Here is a 21,265-nt window from a genome sequence, read left to right as displayed (position 1 = left end):
TTCAAGATACTTATGATATTAGTGGATTAAGTGAAGTAATTGATGATTACGTCCCATGCTCTTTCATTAGTTGGTGGACATATATACTAGCCTTCTCGGAAGCACCACTCTGTACAGGATTCATGTCTAACTTTATTTTGGAGTGCATTTCTTCCCTCAAGTAATGACTCTTAACGGAACGCCCTAAAGAGATCCAAACAAAAAACATGATTTATAACTAGAACTAAAAAAAAAGAAGAAGAAGAAGTCAGCGTGTTTGCTTTTACCTTTCCGTCAAAAGTTAAAGTACTACGCGAATTATTTAAGAAAAACTACCAAATGATTATATGTGATAATATGTGTCACTATTTGTATGCGATACCAATTTTAGATATTTAAGGTTATGGCCAAGCCAAGGAAAACCAAGCTAGATGCTTTCTTCTGCGATACAGGTGGTGAGTAGCTGATGAAAATACCGTTGCCATCTCGTCGTGGAGTTGCTCGTGTAGTGAAAGCACACGATCAGAACATGCCCATGTTGTCATGGGTGATGGTGCTAGATTACTTAGTAACCGATGTGCTTTCATCCATCACAGCCCATGAACAACCACTCATTTTTGATATCTTAGACGATATGTCCAAGGAGCATGCTTCACGACAAATAAAGGAGAAAGCAACAGGTCTGCAGCACTCCACGCAGAACCCTAATTTACCAGAGACGTGATAGCCCTCGGAACTGAAGTTAGAGTTTGTCAGTGAAACGAGGGAGGAAAGAGTAATTATCCTTTTGCAAACCCACATCGAAAATAAGGATATCGCTAGAATTGACAGTGTCATTATTTCTATAGGTGGATTCAATACTGTAGCTTATATGACTATTTTCACATGCTAACTCAAGTCTGGAGTCACCACATTCCCTCAAATCACTCCCTAATTGAAGGGATGGGTCATCTTGCGAACTTCGCTGCAAGAGAGGCGGGATAGGTCATTCCTCCCAGGCACTACGTGTCCCTGGTAGCACGACAAGAAAGACCAATGACACAAGGTACACGTCTGGAATTGCGAGCAAAAGACACGTGTCCCCAGTAGCACGGCAAGAAAGACCAATGACACAAGGTACACGTCTGGAATTGCGAGCAAAAGAAAGACACAAGAAAGACCAATGACACAAGGTACACGTCCCCAGTGCACGGCAATTGCTGAGCAAAAAGACACATGTCCCCAGTAGCACGGCAAGAAAGACCAATGACACAAGGTACACGTCTGGAATTGTAGACACGACAAGAAAGACCAATGACACGAGGTACACAGGTCTTGAACTGCGAGCAAAAGTTGTGTTGTTCTTATCCTGCGACAAATGGAAATTCGGGGCTTAATATGTGGTGGAGGATCAACAAGGACAAAAGACGTCCTTGTAATAGGGGGCGAACGAGAGAGACCTTAAATATGAAGACTTGGGGTCTTCTATTAAAAAGCCCACGTCAACTAATAAAACAAAGTCAATCAAGTCGAGAATGTTGCAGGAGTTGTGAAGAGAACCCAACACTATCACCATTTCTTTCTGGCAAGAACCATCGTCTTGACAACCGATATATCCAGCCGTCCTACAATGTCATTTCATGTTTTTAAAGATTTTTCTTAGATAAGTAAGTTTTTCAAATTCCTGAAGATATTTAGGATGTTAATGAGTTTCTTATTTTCTAATATGACAAGAAAGCCGTCTTAAGATTCCATTACAGCTTTGAATCGAAGTCAATGCAAATAAATTAAGAATTGAATGATCCTAATAATTAAGGATGGCATAAATTCAATTCAAAGGAAAAATAAATGTTAAGAAATCAAAAGAATTATCCATTCTATTCTATTTTTATTGAAGAAAATGTTGTTAAAATAACTTCATGGTTCTCTCAATATCTTTGGAGAGAATCTTATAGCATGATCAACAGTTTGGCATAATTAGAAGACTTGAAAGACACCAATAACAAAAGATACTAAGGTTCATCGGGAAAATTCAAGTTCAATTTTTTTTTACTCAAGAATTGGGAATAAAGTGACACTACATGGAGTGTACATTAGTCATTAATAAATTCAAGAAAAAACAAGTTCAATTTGAAATTTTGTAGATTCCGTTCTTGATTCTTTATAGTAACCTGGAAAAGTATTGGGGCAAGAGAATACTTCATGACGGTTAAAATCATGTCAAATCTTAAGTTTTATTTTATAGCTTGAACTTTTTCACTATAATTAAGGTTCGCTTCATGCATATTATATTTTACTAAATGATATAACTAAGCAATATATATTTAGCGTACGAGGCGCATATAGTGTTAATTAGAAATTATAATTTCTTACACGAAAAATAATACAAAGAAAGAGATAATACAATGTCAATACATATAAGGTGAGTTGCGATTATGCCGTCAGTTTGAATGTTTGCCCACTGAATACAACAGTTGCGATCTACCTTATGCAAACTTACAGGGGTTTTGACAGAAATTCCTGGAGCCAAAAAAAAAAAAAAAGTTGGAGCATCAAACTGAAGATGACATTAATCTCTATAGAGTAGTGAAATATATATATATATTTTTTTTTCAGTATATCTGTACAGTATACGCAATTTTTTTTTTGGCGTCCACCCTCTTGCCTCCTCTTCCATGGTTGATGCCGGGTATATAAACCAGATTGATGAAGTTTTATTAAAGCCCACGGAAATTATACAAGCCCATCAATTATAATCATGTGATCATTTTTAAGAGGAAATTATATTTTTTGGATCTTGTTGCTCGTTAGAAATTTTATGTTAGCTTCAAAACAAAATATGAGTACTTTCAGATATAAACTTCATTGAATCGTTTCATCTAAGATCTTAAAATTTTCCGTTTTGATTGTTTCTCGCATAGACAAATGATGTTTCTACTTTGTAAAACATATACATGTCTGTTTTCTCTGAAAATGAATTCATTAGTCGAAATAGTTGTTTATTATATCGAGAAGTCATTTGCACATAGTAGCACCTTAAAGAGCAAGGTCGCGGGTTATAGTTAGCTTTTCCATTGGCATTATCCGAAGTCACATGATGAGGATCGGAAATTCACAACCACCTCTGTTTTTGTCGTTGCTATCATACTATTGTTTTTTTCATATATTCTTTTGAAGGAGGATGGAAGAGAGTAAAGCTGTATGAAATACAGTAACACAACAAGCTAAAAGCCTCAGGGAGACAATACCAAAAGTAATTAGTGTCGAGCTAAACAAACTCAAGTCCCTCCCAACATAATACTAGAATGTGGGCATATACACAAAGCTTTTCCAATCAAATTGTGCAGGTTCTCCCAACATCATTGCTATCTCTAAAAGGAAAACTAGCTAAATTTCCTGGAGTGCTTGATAAGTTGAGAATATTTCTAGTTCCATTTCGAATTTGTCATTGTTAAACAGCACATCCGTTGGGTAAATAAATGGTTTTGGAGTCATTTGAAGTTTACCAATATCTCCTTCGAGCATTTCTAGGACTTTGCTCATTTGAGGCCGATGGTAAGGATTTAATTGTATGCACCAAAGTGCTACTATTATCATCTTTTTTATGACCTTCCTTCCTCTTCTATAACTTCTTCCATTTCAACACTTGTACCTCCTGTGACTTGGTTGTACACCCACAACAGAAAATAAATTTGGCTTAAGTGTTTTGCATTTGCATTTATATTCTTCCTTCTACCTACCATTTCCATTAGCAACATCCTAAAGATGTAGACATCTGCTTTATAAGATACACCACCATTTTTTTGTAATATAACTCAGGAGGCGCCATATCTCTTAAGGTTCCTCTTGCAATGGTCAATGAAACTATACTATGATCCGAGGGATAAACTTTTCCGGTCCAAAATCAGAAATTTTCGAAGTGAAATGCTTGTCTAAAAGAATATTATAAGGCTTGATATCAAAGTGTAGTATTTGCATGTCACACCCCTGACGTAAGTATTCAATCCCCCTTGTCACCCCAAGAGCGATCTCATATAGTTTCATGTAATCAAGAAACTTATCACCTTCCTTGACAAAAATGTCTTTATCCAACTTACGTTGCATGGGGGAAAGAATGGGGTTGCCAATCGCACATATTATGCATAAATGCCACACCTTTGCAGATCTCTTGAGGATAATAGATCCTCGGTTTTGTTGATGATCAAAATGTCCTGTGAGGTAATCCTGAACTCACAGTAATATTTCATGGAATGTAATTTAAGCAAAGAACAGACTGGGGAGAACAAAATTAACACTCAATTATACGTCGTAGTTTCTATTGGTGAAATAACTCTCCTGATCATAGACGCCTTGCAATCGTGTTGACTTATTGATTCTGACCACCATGTTAGGAAATCTATCTGAATTGCATAACAAAGGTAACGATGTTTTGATGCCTCATGCACACTGACAAGATTATTTTCAATGTCAGATCACTTTTTTCAAGATTTCAGGACTAAGAACAGAAAAATGTGGGAGCAACCAAAGAAATATTGCTATCGACCCAAGGTGGATTCCTTTGTAATTGACAATTACACAAATACAAAGATCAGCCACCAATCTTGTTGCTTTAACCTTAAAATGGAGCATAATCAGTCATTTCATTCAACTGGATATCGACCATTTTCTTCAAACTTCATAATGGCTTTGCAGGTTTAGGGATGAAAATGATAACTTTCTATCTTCACCTAAGGAAGTCAAGCCAGAATTTCACCTAAAAAAGCAAAAGCTTTAAGTTTTGAGAAAACTCAGTGACTAAATAATTTTCATCAATGTTGCCATCAACTTCTGCTGATGAAATTTAGCAACCCTTAATTTTTTATGATTTGTGCGCCAACTTTGCTAGCTTCTTTGCAAATCTCGCAGATGAAACACTAAGCAGCTTGTTGATTGACATTCCTACACCTATAATCTTCTTCTTGACCTCATACCTATGCTTAATTCTACCATCAAGTTCGTAACCAAGAAATGCAGGTAAATCCAATAGCTCATAAAGGTTGCGTCCCATCTCCCCCACCAAATGTTCCACTTTCTCCTCTAGAGAATCAGGATTGTACTGAAGTATTTGAGGATGCTTTTTACTCATGAGAAGCATGTCTTCACAAGAAAACCTGTAACTCAAGAAGAGCTCAATCACCTTCTGCATATTTTCACAAGTTGTCCTAGTCACAGCACCTACTGCAACTGGGAATTCCTTCGTTCTGTACTTGTAAACAATTTTCACCAAAAACCCCAGCTTATAAGCAACGTTCCCCTCAAAAGACAGACCCAAAAACAAAAGGGCTTTTGTCAAGAACTTGAGAATCTCATTGGAGTTGAGTCCACATTCTTTGAGATTCCTCTCCTTGCTCACGCTGACAATGTTAGGAAACACGAATAATCCTGAACACTGCCCCAGTGGCATCCTCATCTCCTTCGCTAAACTCTAGGAGAAACTCAAATCTTGGAATCAATGGCTATCCGTATCAAAGTTAAGAATGGGAATATGCCTCCCAATCAAACCAACCCCACCACAGTAGCTCAAGAAATTAATAGGCCTTTCAATTTCTTCAAAAGGCTTACAAGACGAAGCCTTCGTTAAATTCACATCATTGAGAACAGGAACAATCTTTTCTCTAGGAATCCCACTGTCAATCAGCAAATTTACACCCATCAAACGTTCAAAAGAAGTTTTCTTCACATATAATCTTTCTTTTTGGGCTATCTCCACCTTTCTTCCACTGTTGTCCACGTGATTGTTCGTTCCACATCCCATCAACAAACAAGTCCGCTTACTTCTGATACATAATTCTTCTTATTTTCTACTTTGTTCTTTCCCTCCTCCCTTCTTCTTCAACTTCCTTCTTCACCGCACGAGTCACCATCATTGGAATATTGATGAATAGTTTTGAGGGACAAGATCAAAAATAAAAACTAGCTCACCTCGAAACTTCTTTTCCATGTCGCGACATACCTCATTAGTTTTGATGCAATACCTTGAAACCGCATTTTATAAGTCCAATGATTTGTTCTTTCATATGGAACAATAATTTTGGTTACTTGCTAGATAAGTCCATTGATTTGTCCATTGTTTGTAGTGATTTCTTATTTGTTTTCGACTCTCAAATAGATTAAAATCACGATCCAATCATCTGCCGAAATACAACAATCACAGACTGAAATACAGTTGAGAATTCATATACAATTAGAGTAGAAAAAGGCTAGCATGAGGACTCATTATATGGGCATAAGAGGACTCACCCCCAATCTGAGTGGGACCTGATCTTTGTGGTACTATTTTAATGCTTTGTTTGGGAGAGTGAGGAAAGAGGAAAAAGGAGGTGGGTAAAGAAAAAATTTCACTTAATTTCCAGTTCACTCTCACGGAAAATTTGTAAGATTTAAAATTAGTTTTTCTTCATAGTACATCAGTTTTGACGCTTAACCACGAAACCATGTCACCATGCATGAGAAAATTTTGTTCTTATTTCTCCTGCAATGACATCTATTTATATAATGTAGAAATGCAATGCAGGATTACCAAATATAGGATAGAAACGCAGTAGAATAACACCATGTACTAGGAATATCAATGTCCATCCCTGAATATGATGAGTTTGCAACATTCAATAATCACTGCGATTTCGTGGGTATAGGAATTCTTACCTCCCCATGGTCATATTCCATCATCGCAGTATGGTTACTTCATCTTAAGGTGTCTTTCAATCTGACATTTCAAAGATAACCTTTGTCTGGCCGCACAGGAGAAAGAATAAAGTTGCCAGTGGAACCTATTATGCATAAATGCCATGCCTTTTGCAGATCTCTTGAGGATAATTGATCCTCGGTTTTGTTGCCGATGAAAATCCCCTGTGAGGTAATCCTGGACTCACAGTCATATATTTTACAGGATGTAATTTAATCAAAGAACGAACCGGAAAGAACTACAATTAACACTCAATCATATGTTGTTTCTATTGGTGAAAAGACTTTCCTGATCAGAGATGCCTTTCGATCATGTTAACTCATCAATTCTGACCATCCCGGTTAGGAAGTTTATCTGAATTGCATAACAAGGGCAACCATGTCTTGATGCCGCATGCACATTGACCAGATTATTTTCAAGTGTCAGATCACATTTTTCAAGATTTCAGGATTAAGAACAGAAAAATGTGGGAGCAAAGAAGCATTGCTATCAACTTAGGGTGGATTCCCTTGTAATTGACAGTTACACAAATACAAAGATCAGCTACTTTTCTTGTCGCGTTTACCTTAAAATGGAGCATACTCAGTCATTTCATTCAACTGGGCATCGACCATTTTGTTCAAACTTCATAATGGCTTTGCAGGTATAGGGATGAAAAAAATGACTCTCTATCTTCACCTAAGGAAGTCAAGCCAGAATTTCACCTGAAAGAAAGCAAAAGCCTTCGAGCTTTGAGAAAACTCAGTTACTAAACAATTTTCGTCAATTTTGCCAGCAACTTCTGCTGATTAAATTTAGCAACCCTCAATTTTTAGGCTTTGTGCACCAACTTATCTAGCTTCTTCTTTGCAAATCTCGCCTGAGCAGCTCGTTGATCAACATTCCTTCACCTATAATCTTCTTCTTTACCTCGTACCTATGCTTAATTCTACTATCAAGTTTGTAACCAAGAAATGCAGGGAAATCCAATAGCTCATCAAGGTCGCGTCCCATCTCCCCCGCCAAAAATTCCACTTTGTCTGCGTGAGAATCAGGATTGTATTGAAGCATTTGAGGATGCTTCTTACTCATGATAAGCACATCTTCGCAAGAAAACCCATAACTCAAGAAGAGCTCAATCACCTTCTGCATGTTCTCACAACTTGTCCTAGTGACAGAGCCTATTGCAACTGTGAATTCCTACACTCTGTACTTGTAACCATCTTCACCAAAAAACCCACCTTATAAGAATGTTCCCCTCAAAAGATAGACCCAAAAACAAAGGGGCTTTTGTGAAGAACTTGAAAATCTCATTGGAGTTGAATCCACATTCCTTTAGAAAACTAATTCAGGCATGCAATTTCCTCTCCTTGCTCGTGCTAACAATGCTAGGAAACACAAGAATGGTCCTGAATATTTCTTGATCATCTAATCCTGCAAATGACCTCAAGAACTCTACATGGCTTTCCAAGTGTTCCACATGGTATTTCAAAAAGGTAGGCAGTTTGCGCAACACTGCCCCGGTTGCATCCTCATCTCCTCTGCTAAGTTCTAGGAGAAACTCCACTCTCGGAATCAATTGGCTATCCATATTGAAGTTAAGAATGGGGGGATGCCTCACAATCAAATCAACCCCACCATAGCGGCTCGAGAAATTAAGGAGCCTTTCAATTTCTTCAAAGGGCTTAAGAGACAAAGCCTTCCTTAAATTCACGTTGTTGAGAACATGAACAATCTTTTCTCTAGGAATCCCACCGTCAATCAGCAAATTAACCTTTTCCTCAAATCCAGCTACGAATCGCGGCTCAGTTGACATAAAGAGACGCTTAAGCTGCATTGGGTCAACCTTTCCATCTAATTTGTCGTGCACAAAGAGTATAAAGGGATCGATTTCACCTGCTGCAACACAGAAGGGCGTTTCGCAACCAAATGGCAGAGCTCAAGGCCACTGATTCCGACAGATTTCAAAGAGGCGACACGAGCCCACAACGAGCCGATAGACTTCAGCCTCAGATTCGGGTCCTTCAGTCTCTTTCTCGTTGAGCCCCAGTTCTTGAAATAACACATACAAAGCCCCTGCAAAGGCAAGACTTTTAACGAGGAGTTCGATCAAATATTTCAAATTGCGTTCAAGGACATCAACTGTTTGATGAATTGTCTCTGAGAGCCACTCACCCGGTTTGAACTCGACATTAGGTGATGAGATGACGCGGCGGCATTGTCGATCCGATTCCGGACGGTTGACTCGAATCCAGCAAAAGGGACGACTTGGGGGAAGAGAATGTGGCGGAGCGAGGGACAGAAGCTGAAGATGGCGAGTGCTGCGAGTGGAGAAAGAAAGCGGGGGGTCGAGGGCTCCTCAACATCAGCTCGAGCAAGAGAGAGAGAGCAGTCGATTACAGCTCTCTGCACAGTGCATTTCCCGATAGCAGAATGAAGGACGGATGGAGATGACAAAGAGGCGTAGAGCTAATGGCGGGTGTTTTTTTAAGAACTTTGAGCAGGACCTTTTTCTTCGAAACAACTTGCCCGGATCCGACCATGAACGTGGTCTCATCGTATCGCACCTAAATAATACAACGATGCTTTTAGGCTCCGATTGAAAAATGAATAATTTAAAAATATTTTCTTAAAATAATTATGTCCCTTGAAATAAACATTTAATAAAAAATATTCATTATTTATAGTAATTTATGTCTACATATTTACATGCATTCATTTTGTAAGAATATAAACAATCATTTTTCAAGAAAATATTTTATAATCATTTATTTTCTATAAAACAAATGAAATACTAATTTAATATATTGTACATGATCAATAACTTACCCATGTGAATACTACATTAACTATTTATATAAACAACTGGCTTTATTCATAATTACAATAATGAATTTAATTTAATTATAAATAGCATTTTGCCATCAAGGCAATTGATATAATGATAAAGGAGATACCTATCTTTTAGAGATCATAATCGCAATTCTCGTTGTAGGCAAACCTCTAAACGACTAAAATTTCTTAACTATTAGCATCTCGGTGAAATTGCGTAACAGGTTTGTCAACCATAAACTTTCAGCTTAGGTGATGCAAAATAACTATCCCTCAAATCAAACACTTCATAATGGATGTGGAAACTATTACAGTAACATTTAGAGGGAGTCCCTACATTAGTCACTTCTTTTCTCTTGACTATTTAAGCATAGGAGTCAGGAAGAGTGGACGGACTTGTTTTTTGCCAACCCACGAGAATCATGCTTTCTCATTTTTAAATTTAATTAGTTATAAGACTTTTGTCCTGTCTTATGTTGCTTTACTTTTGAGCTAATAAAAGGGAATGTCGACATAATTATATTTGCGCATTCTTCATGATGCTCGTTAAGAAGGCTAAGATAACGACTGTATTTTATGTACAAAATACAAGTTGTAAATTGATCAGAAAATAGGATGTATATAAGTACTTGTCAGCACGTAACTGAACTATTACCTTAATCAAACTGGCCGCTTTCTCATTCTCATTCTTGAAAGATAATTAATAAATCTTAGTCGATCCATTTTGAGAAACTTTTTAAAAACATTTACTATGTTACCCTTGTAAGTCTTGAGCATCTCTTTGATGCTTTGAGGCATGGTGGTCCGATTGGTAAATTAGTTGCAAATGTGACAAGTGTGTATATCACTAAGAGCATCATGCCTAGGACACAGTAAACAATGTGCCAAAGCTCGGCCATTCGAGGGGCAACACAAGTCAATCTCGACTCAACTATTTCAATGCTTACAATGCTCTGCTTGACCAAGCCTTACCGGACGGAACCAAAAATCTTCAGTTCAGGATCTTGAAAAGAATTATTACAGAATGGGAAGTAGAGACATTTGAAATTAAGGGGAGCTTCCCTCTTTCTTTCTCAGCTTTGGGACCAAATATTTTATGTTTGATTGCGTTCGATGGGATTTTTAAGAGAGAACTTTGTGGCGAGTTGATGATGAGGATATGAGCAAAAATGTTGATGTGGTTCTTAATCTTTAGCCAAATAGAGCAGCTAATATGCCCATCTAATGAGTCCTTAAGCTAGCCTATATTCTACTTTGATTGTATATGAGTTCTCATTGTATTTCAGTCTGATGGTTATATTTCTGCAGATTATGGCATCGTAAATTTTAACCTATTTGAGTGTCAAATAAATAACAAATCAATGCAAACAAGGAGAATTTTTTTCCATTGTCAACATTTATGAGGAGAATGTGGCACCCTGACTCGCCTGAGGCCGCCATAGGTAATCTCTCTCGGTTACTCGATCTCATATAACTTCACTTACCGATACCCTTTGACTAGGGATTTTTTTTTATAAAAAAAAAAAAAAAAAAAAAAAAAAAGCGGTCCCAGCGCAACTTATTAGCGGAAGCATAAACAAGTCTCACCATCTCTCCCTTCAATAACCATAATGCAATACACACCAACTACGCACCATAAGAAAATATAATACTGATTCACTCTTATTTATATTTTCATGATGGACATCAAGGTCGATACAACAAAAAGGCCAAGATTTTAACTATACTTGGCTACCACCCAAAAAGGACTCAATTCTACATCGAACATGTACCACCCTCCATCAACGAGCGTCAGCTATCTCCAAAAAGTGTCAGCTCCTAACAGTTATACGTGCCATCATACCCAATCCGGTGCATCTGAATTTTTGAATTTTCGGAGGAATTTTTGAATTTTTATTATTTTTCAAAATTATTTATTTAATTTTTTAAAATTTTTAATTTTTTAAAAATTTTAATTTTTTTGAAATTTTTAGTATTATAATATTCGAGGGAGAGGGTTCGGACTGGATGAACCCGATCCGACCCGCTGACCTGGCCCAAATCCGGATCCGACCCAGTCAGATAAAAAGACATTTTTTTTTTTAAATTAATTTTTTTAGATTTTTTTAATTTTTAAAATTTAATATTTTTCTTTCTTTTTTTCTCCCCGTCTTTTGGCTTCTTCCCTATTTCGTCTTTTCCCGAAGCCAACTTTCGCTTTCCTATTTTTTTTTTCTTACATTTTTTCCTTTTGCTTTTCTTTTAATCTTTTCTCTCTTTCTTCTGGTCTTCTTCTTCTTCGTGAGTCCTCCGCACGCATGAAGCTTCCATTAAACTCAGAAGTTCCCACGAATTCAATCCCAACCTCACAACGTCGAAACCATGATTTTGACGTATATCATTTTTATCCCAAGCCGAGAACAGCGTGCGCCACTATTCAACAATCTCGAATATATATTAAAATGTAAAACGCAAGATAAATGTGAGGTGCAACATGCGGCCATAAATTCGGACCTCGGTGAAACGAACGCGAAAACGGAAGAAATGAAGACGAAGGTTACTCTTCGAAAATGAAACAGACACTCCCAAAGTCCATCCAGCCCACACAACGATCAAGATGGCTTACGGATTGATGTTATCTCTCTTTTCATTACTCTTTGTTTGCTTCTTTTATTTTATTTAATATTTCTATTCTTTATTTAATTTTCCCTTCCCTGGGCGTTGTTTCCTTCCACCAAAACTCCTCTTTTCTACGTTCTTTTCTTTGCCGAGAACAACACCATCGCCAGGATCTCTCTTGGAGAAACGCCACCGCTAAAACTCGCCAACCACTACCCACGATCAACGAGATAAGGTTTAATGGGAGACGATCTGTGTAAATAGTGATCAAAATAATGATACACGAGTTTCGGATACAGCAAAGGCAGTGGCTGTTTTACCAGAAGCACCTCAAGGGCATTTTATCAAACACCTAGGCTGCGTCGGCTCAGGACAGCCACGGACAAGAATAAGATCCGAAACTAGATCAAAGCTTAACGAGAATGGCAGGGAATGCTCAACATCAACAAAGGACAGCATAAGCGAACTCGAAACGCACGCCCCGACTCGATAATCCATGCAAAAAAAGTGAGAGAACGGGACAAGAGCAGAGCACCAAAAAAGGTCGGCCGGGGGCTTCCTGCCCGACTCGGGGGTGGCGAATGATGGGCGAGATCGATAGATCAGACTACGTCCAGTCGCCTTACACGCCCCCGAGCCGGGATCCTTAGAAAATCAACACTGATTGAACCAAAAACCGAAAAACTCACCGGAAAAACCTGAAATCGAGGCAAAGGGAAGCCGTGGCTTGTTGGTTCTGGCTAGGATGCGCAACCTTGCGTCGGGGGTGGCTAAGCGATGCTCGGCTAAGATGGATTCCAGGTCTCCCTCTTCCCGGTCACTCTCCGTTTCTCTCCCCTCGGGCTCCCTCAAGCTCTCTCCCTCTCTGTCTCTAGCGCTCTCTCTCTCTCTCCGCGAACACCCCAAAAACCAACCCTCCAGCCCCCTTTTGATGGCTGGCGACCAGCCTGCTTGCCTTCTGCTACCGCCAGCTGTTGCTGCCGGTCTGCTACCCGACCACCAACTCCGAGCGATGCTCGCGCCTCCCCACTGCCGCTGTCTTTCCGCTCTCGTTCACGTACCTTCTTTTTTCTGCAGAATGCGTGAAGGACAAAAAGGCTGGGCTCATCTTGGGCGAAATAAAAGAAAAGTGGGCCGGTCAGCCGAATAGAAATAAAAGGGAAAGAAAGAGGCCGGGTTGACCTGCTCCAGGCCCGGTCTTATTTTTCCCATTTTCCTTTCATTTTTTTGTTACTAATTTCTTTAAATAATTTTTATTTTTTTTTCCTTCTGATGACAAATTTTTTTGGAATTTTTTTTTAAAAAACCATTCAATATGCAGTGCAATAATGAAAACACGATGCATTTTAATGAAAATTTTTACTTTTCTTTTTTCTTTCTTTTTTTTTAACAACTAATCCTAATTTTGTATGTGATCAAATCCTAAATAAAATGGTAAAATTTAGGTGTCAACATTGCATTAACATGGTGAATTCTTACTATAATAGCCACTTCACTGATAAAATCTTTCTCTTTAAAATCTTGATGGCCATCATGTTGCTACTTCCAAGCATTTCTTTGTAGACGAAACTTTAAGTCCCTTCACCTAGTTTGCAGTTAAAATTTCTGGTGATCTTCATAAATTGAGTAAGAGTACCTTATGGGTATAGAGTTGTTATGAGCTTGCAAAAATTCTTTGATGTTCTTGTCCATTGCTAAGTGCCTTCTGTTATACTTGTAGATTAGAAATATCGTGACAAATGGTGTCCCAATTACAAATGTCTCTATGCAGAAAACACTGAGGAAATCTTTGATAGGATAGAATATCTTCTTCTTCTTTTTAAATTATTTTCAGAACAAATCATTTCTGCATACCTACTAGAAATATAAAATCTGAAGTTGTTCAAAATGCAACATCATCTAGGACAGCCGTGGAAGGGATGAAGAATGTGAAAAAGAATTGAAGGAAAAAAAGTATGGAAAACAAAACTCACGAGGAAACAGAGAAGTAGGAAGCTACTTTGTAAAAGTTTGTCCAAAAGAGTATGAGCAGTGGCATGCGTGCATTTACAAATAAGTGAAAATAATAAGATTCGTTTACGTAGATGATAGACGATATAAGAAACACCATTTGCTTAGTTAGCAATCAACATATAAAGAGAAACAGTGATTTTCATTATGAATTGTTGACACCTAAATTTTGGCGATTTGTTTAAGTGTTTCTTAATTGCATTGAAAAATTGGGGATTGATTTCTAACCCCTTAACAAAAAAATTTCGTTAAAATTGCATCACATATTGACATTAGGAACATTTACGTCACTATGTTTTAAAATTTCAAAAAATTTTATTACAAAAAAAAATTTGAAAAAAAAAAAAAAAAAAAATCTTTAAGGTATCATGTTTTCATTATTGCACAGCATGTTGAATGGTCTTTATTTTTCCAAAATTGTCAAAAAAATCATTAAAAGGTATAAGAAAATCGAATGAGGCCGAGTAATGGGTCTTTCTTCGCGCATGGGCTCGCCCACATGTCTCTTTTCCTTTTCTTTTTTTCGCACTTGGGCTGGCCCATCTCTTTTTATTTCAACCCGGCCCATGCGCACATCATCTTCCTCCCCTCACGACATCCATGCTTCTGCAAAAAAGAGAAAAGAGGAGGGTACAAACAGAGCAACAGAGGGAGCAAGGGGATCGGTGTGGCAGGTGAGCGGCGTGATCCGCGGGTCGAAGGAGGCATTCGGCCGGCAAGCCGGGCAGCTGCAGGCCATGCGCGCTTGCCGGCCAAGTATAAAACCGGAAGGAGGGAGAGGGTTCTCGGGGGGTTTTTCTTTGGGGGTGAGAGAACAAAGAGCACCGGAGAGCGAGCTTGAGAGAGGGCGAGCTTGATAGAGAGACGATTGGGGAGAGAACGCGTCGCCGTCGCCTGAAGTACACTCGTCGCTCGCCACCCGAACCAGGTAGGTTTCTCGCTTCACTTCGAGGTCTCGGGCCGGAGCTCACGGCCGACCTGTTCACGCGAGCTTCGCTTCACCAATCCTCCATGAAAGCTCATAGATGTCCTAATGCATGTTGATAGATGTCCAAGCTTGTCCTAGAGTCTATACCAGTCCAAAGACCCTTCATTTCTGCTGTGTATGCTACCCGGTTGATGAAATGCCTGAAAGAGATTCAAATCTGTGAGCATGTTGTGGCTGAAAATACTTGCTGTGTTCGCATCTGTTCGAGTGTGGTATATGTCCTGTGGATCTTGAGTGTTGCTTGTGCATATTGTGTCGATCTTTACTCGGATTCGAACCTCAAGTGAGCCCGTATGCCCTCTTTTTAGCTGCTGCACACCCAAGGTTTGACAAAATGTCTCAAAGAGAACCGAGGAAAACCCGCGTTCAAACTCGGTTTAATTTGCGCTTGCCCATATATATGTTGGACCATGTCTCTCTCATGTTTTCATCGCGATTTCATGCGATTTTCGTGAAATAATCATGTGTGTTTGAGCTGCGGGTGTTTGCATCCGAAAATGGTGCAGCAACCTTCGAAGTTAGACGGCCGGCAGTGTTGGGTGTTGTTGTCGATTCGTTTAAATTTTTGCTGTGGGTCCGTGGGGGGAAATTCCGGGGTGGAGTTCATCGGTGGAAGGCTTCGGTAAAAGCCGTCACTGGAGAGCAAGGCGTGAAAACGCACGAAGGAAGAAGGTCAGAAGGGATGAGGGAAAGAAATAAATAAAAAGAAGAAGAAAAACCAGCAAGGAAAAGAAAAAGAAATATAAGAAAAACGAAATAAATAAATAATAAAATGAAACAATGAAATGGCAGAGGAAGCCTTAGGTGTTTAATGGAAGTTTCGGGTGAAGAAGGAAGCACGCAGAGAGACGACCTGAAAAAGGGGCTTAAAAGAAGAACAAGAAATAAAAGAAATAAAAGGGTAGTTAAAAAAGAAGGGTTAATACCCTAAAAAACCTCAAACCTGCAGACCCTTGTGACAAATTTACCCCAAATTATTTTTTTGACCATGAAAAATCCTAAACCGGTAAACTTGTGATAAATTTACCACCGACCGACTATAAAAAACCCTAAACTGAGGTACATTTATGACAAATTTACCCCAAACTAATTTATTCGACTGCAAAAAAATCCTAAACCAAATTTGTGACAAATATATCTTATGCTAAATTGGATTAATACCACAAAAAAAATCATAAAAATTGTAAACTGTGACAAATGGAGCGTAAAATCATAAATTGGTATACGGTTAACTGTCACGTGTCATTTAACTTAATAATTTGAGAATAAAATTTAACGAAAATTGACACAGGGTAAATTTGTCACAATTGTACCGGTTTGGGGTAAATTTGTCAAATGTATACCAGTTTGGGGTTTTTGGTCGTCAAAAAAAATAGTTTGGGGTAAATGTGTCACAAGTTGTACCAGTTTGGGGTTTTTCAGATATTAACCCTAAAAGAAATAAGAAAAATAAGTAGAAAGGTTGAAGGCGTGCAGGGGCAGGTACGAAAGAGAAGAAGACCAAAAAGGAAAAAAAAAGAAAAGTAAAGAAAGAAATGAAAAGCAAAAAATTATAGAAAAAGAAAGTAAAAAGGGGCTTCGGGAAAGAGGAATCGCAGAAGCAAATGGCACAAGGGAGTGCAGTCAGAAAAGACAAGTGGAAGGATTTTAATTTTAATTTTAATTTTTTTAATTTTTAATTTTTAATTTTGTTTTTTTTTTTTAAAATTGAAAACGATTTTTTTATCCAAAATGTTGGATCCGGATTTGGGTTTGGTCCACGGGCCGGGTTGGGTTTACCCGGTCCGAACCCATTTTATTGAAGTATTAAAAATATATTAAAAATCAAAAAATAAAAAAAAAATCAAAATTTTCGAAAAATGATAAAATTCAATTTTTTTTTGAAATTTCAAAAAAACTCAGAAAGCATTAAAAATTCGACTTTCCTTTAAAAAATTATTAATTAATTAAAAATTTAAAAAATGATTATTTAAAAAAATATAAAAAAAAGCATTTTTTTTTTCGAAAATCCAAGAATGATAGGGTTTGGTTAGAATTGCTATATATTGCCGCTTACTGTAATTAGGCCTTTATATTCTTGTATGTTGTTTTTATTGTATGTTTGATTTGCGTGTTTTGTGTTTAATTTGTACGTGTTTAATTTTAGGGCTAATAGAACCTTGGTAGGTATAATTATAACTTTATTGATTGTGCACCTGCATGCTCACTTCCTATGTTAGCGGATAGGTATGAAATCGATCTAAACTGCCTGATGAAAATCATTTTGTTAAAATGAACAAGATTAGGTACCGAAAGGGCACTAATTGGTTAATTAGTGTAATCAAGTCCTCGAACCTAGACTCTCTGGTTGCGTAGGAAGTGAGGCACGCTTCCATGTCTCACTTGGTTTCTAGCCGACCCCAATAGGTTAGTGGCGACTCCTTTTATGCAAAAATTCATAAAATATTCCAACGTCACGCGGGGTATGGGCTTGGGAGAGCCCGTGCCTAATCATGGGCCTTAGGCCCGTCCTTTAGGCAATACCCCTAAACCTGCTCCCTCCTCCCGAGGGTAGGTCGCGACATGAATAAATAATTTCGTTCCTTATGTCGTGAGCCTCCAGCAAAGTCTCAGTAATTTGGTGCGATGATTCAGTGGCAGTGCCCATGAGGTAACCCGCATGTTACACCTCAGCAGTAACGATGGTTCAGCAATAGCAGCGATCGTGCATGATGAGGATTGAATGAAGGCGGTGAGAAGGGGATGACTACATCCTTCCAGGAGGGAAGCAAACACCAGCAGAAGCATGAATGCCACCGTAGCTCTTGTCTAATGTGGAATAGACAAACTGAACCCATCTTCTGTTGAACTGTACAATTAGAGAACCAAACTACTTAAACCGTTCAGGGACATCACTGCATAACATGCTTAATCTCTTGTAAAGCAACGACTTACGAACTCAGCAAACCTCTGAGCTCAATGGCAACTCGCCAGACAAATTCTGCTTGCTCAAAACAAGGGCAGTTACCTCAATAAAAGATCACTCAAACCAACTGGAATTGGCTCTAAGAATCTATTTCCACTGAAGTCCAGTATAATCAAGATGCTCATTTTCGTTATTTGCTCCGGCAAACTACCAACGAAGCTATTGCTTCCTTTTTCAAAGCTTCAAGTCCCCATGAGAGATTACTGATACTTGCAGGAACTGAACTTGAGAGCAGATCGCCTCCAACAGACGAAAAAACTCAAACCTCTGAATTCACCCAAGAATTAAGAAACTTTCCCGGTAAGTCCATTCCCTTCGAGATAAAGCATTTGCAAAGCGCTGCAGTTTCTGTGTGTGTTCCGAGCGAAGCTATTCCTCTGAGGCATATAATCAAACGGTGTCCGTGCATTATCCATTTGGCCTCATAGGATCAATTGCTAAGAAAGCTTCGTCATACCTCATAACAGAGAGAATAAAAACAATGTATTCCGCTGAAGAAGGCATATAGATTCCTATTACACGTGGTACATAGACGTATCCTGATTCGATCCTTTTGGTTTTGGTTGTGTGCGATGACTGTGAGCCGTGGATCATCAATTCCGAGTATTGAGCTCGAGAGCTTCGTCTATGGAGGTTGAGCTTGCTGAGAAGAAGGTGAGTCCATCAAAAAGGAAACTTTCAGTCCTGTAACTGAAATCCAGCGATGGAGAGAGCTTGAGTTGGAGATGGCGGTGGCACTGGATTGTCGTCGTGTCTGGGCTACTGTGCTTGACGGGCTTAAAGGAATTGGATTTCACCAATTTGAGGTGATGGGCTGGATTGCCTTAAGCTCAAATGGAATGAATGTGGCGGGACTCTATTGATGGATCTTTCATTGATCGTTTTTTGTTCTTTTCTACTGTTTCTTTGTTTTTTTCAGTCTCTAATCTATATTTATTTATTAAATATTTTTAAAGGAAAAAATGCATGTTCGATTAGTCTGTAAAAGTTCAGATGTCGGCAACTACTATTGGTACATGAAATGGAATATTATATTTCAAGGAAGTTGTCAAAAGAGTGTCTCTTGAATTATTAGTCAAGTAACTAATTAAGGAACGAATTTACCAAAATTAGAATATATATACTCTATGCTAACCAAAAGTAGTCATATATATTTTTTTCTTTTTTACATTTTGAGTTCTAGCCCTTTTATGGAAAGGAAATACAATCTAGGCACATGTATCTCTACAGTTGATGGTGAATATGTTTAGGGATGATTGCAGCTGTCATTTTTTTTTTTTTTCTGGGGATCTTGCAACTTCTACGATTTGCTTTTCATATGCAATACGAAGCTCCTAAAAGCTTTCAAACACACAAATGTTGACGTGTACTAACGTGTACAATTTGTCATTATTTTCATGGATTTAAAATATTTCTGTCATTTTTTAGTTTGTAGAGAGAGTAGTTAGTGAAAGTATGTGCAGAATCATGCAAAATTGCAGTTAAATATCATTGCCAACCGATGCTTACTGCCCACATAGCACTGGGATCCGAAAATTTGACCCCCAGAGATCCTACTGAAATCATTGGAGGCATAGCATCTTAAGTAGTCACATGAATCAAAGTAGCAAAAGAAAGTTGTCTTCCATGAAGTACTATCATAGAGATGAGTCAACTCGGATGTCAAGCCTCAAAACAATTGAGTCAAAATCCATGTGATTGCGTCATGTGTATTACATCTGAAGAACGATTGCCTAATCAAATCTTCATCTTGGGATGTGGAAGAATTAGCAGAACACTGAATGAAGTCAACAGAGTTTTTACTTCAATCTCGATTTCACCATAGTCACAAGCCAGCCCATGATCGCTTAGGTATAGAAGTGGCTTGGGAGACGTTCTTAGCTTAACGAAGGACTTGCACGCAATAAAGTTGCAAGTTTTAAGACTCAAATGCATTATTTTGACAAGTTGCAAGACTTTTCCAAGCAATTGTCCCATTTTCTTTTGATCATTTAAATTAGAGCTAATGCAACTTTCAAGACCATATGATTGTCCCATCAATATTTTCTCAAGAATTTGATCGATTTTCGATCAAAATAATGAATTGCAAAGAAAAAAATTGTTGCAATTAGTGAATAAAGAATTTGAATTTTGGCTAGACTAAAGCTAAGCTACCTCTTAATGATTTACACCGAGTCAAAGAGGATATTGGGTCACTGGCAAGTATACGTAAGAGGGGCGTGTTTCGCAGCCCTCTTTGGTGACTATTTTACCGAAAGCAAGTCATTTGGTTTATCGATGATTAATTGGATTAGCAAAAATTCACATTGGATGACCATATAGAATACGCTTCCCAAACAAGGTTATAAACTTAAACATACATCACATTTAGAAGATTGTATGGATCACACATGGTGAAACTATATATGAAGTACAATAACACTCCGACCATTAAAAAAAAGTACAATAATACAACAGTAACCTAAGAGCTAGAAGAAGACAAAATGTAATCACTGGCAAACTAAACTGGCTCACCTCCCACCCAATATAATACTATATTGTGGGGACCAAAGCTTTTCCAATTAAACAGTGCACGGCTCTAGACATCGTTGCTATCTCCAAATGGAAAACTAGTGGAAATTATGGGAGTGCTCGATGAAATAGAGAATGTTTCTAATTCCAACTCGGCTTTGTCTTCATCAACTGGCTCATCTGGTGGGTAGATAAGAGGTTTTGGAGGCATATGGACATTACTAATATCTCCTTCAAGCATTTCTAAGACTTTGTTCATTGGCGGCCGATGGTCAGGGATTAACTGTATACACCAAAGTGCAACTATTATCATCTTTTTTATCACCTCCCTTTCCTCTTCTACAACTCCTTCCATTTCAACACCTTCTCCTCCATTAACTTGGTCATACACCCAAAGCGGAAAGTAAATTTGGCTTGAGTGTTCTGCATTGGCATTTACATTTTTCCTTTTACTCGCCATTTCCATAAGCAACATCCCAAAGCTATAGACATCCGCTTTAAAAGATATACCACCGATATTTTTGTAGAACAACTCAGGCGCCATGTATCCCAAAGTTCCTCTTGCAGCAGTCATTGAAACTGTACTATGACCAATGGGATATAGTTTCGCGAGTCCAAAATCAGAAACTTTCGGAGTGAAATTCTTATCTAAAAGAATGTTGTGAGGTTTGATATCAAAGTGTAGTATTTGCATGTCACA

General features: G+C 38.2%; 1 protein-coding gene and 1 long non-coding RNA gene across 2 annotated transcripts; both read right to left on the bottom strand.

The window, feature by feature from the left end:
* Positions 1 to 4,391: 4,391 nt before the first annotated feature.
* On the bottom strand, positions 4,392 to 9,199 carry LOC104426905. Its single transcript, XR_005547450.1, has 2 exons — positions 8,837 to 9,199; positions 4,392 to 8,737 (listed from the first exon to the last, which is right to left on the bottom strand). It is a non-coding gene; the product is annotated as an uncharacterized LOC104426905 (long non-coding RNA).
* An 11,145-nt stretch (positions 9,200 to 20,344) lies between these two features.
* On the bottom strand, positions 20,345 to 21,259 carry LOC120290038 (rust resistance kinase Lr10-like). Its single transcript, XM_039305732.1, has one exon. It carries the CDS (start codon positions 21,257 to 21,259, stop codon positions 20,633 to 20,635), a length of 627 nt encoding a protein of 208 aa, XP_039161666.1. The 3' UTR covers positions 20,345 to 20,632.
* Positions 21,260 to 21,265: the final 6 nt, after the last annotated feature.

Source organism: Eucalyptus grandis, chromosome 11, assembly GCF_016545825.1.
Source record: "Eucalyptus grandis isolate ANBG69807.140 chromosome 11, ASM1654582v1, whole genome shotgun sequence".
In the NCBI taxonomy this organism is placed as follows: domain Eukaryota; kingdom Viridiplantae; phylum Streptophyta; class Magnoliopsida; order Myrtales; family Myrtaceae; genus Eucalyptus; species Eucalyptus grandis.
The sequence above is the reverse complement of the archived record's forward strand: the minus strand, read 5'-3'. Positions and strand labels throughout refer to the sequence as shown.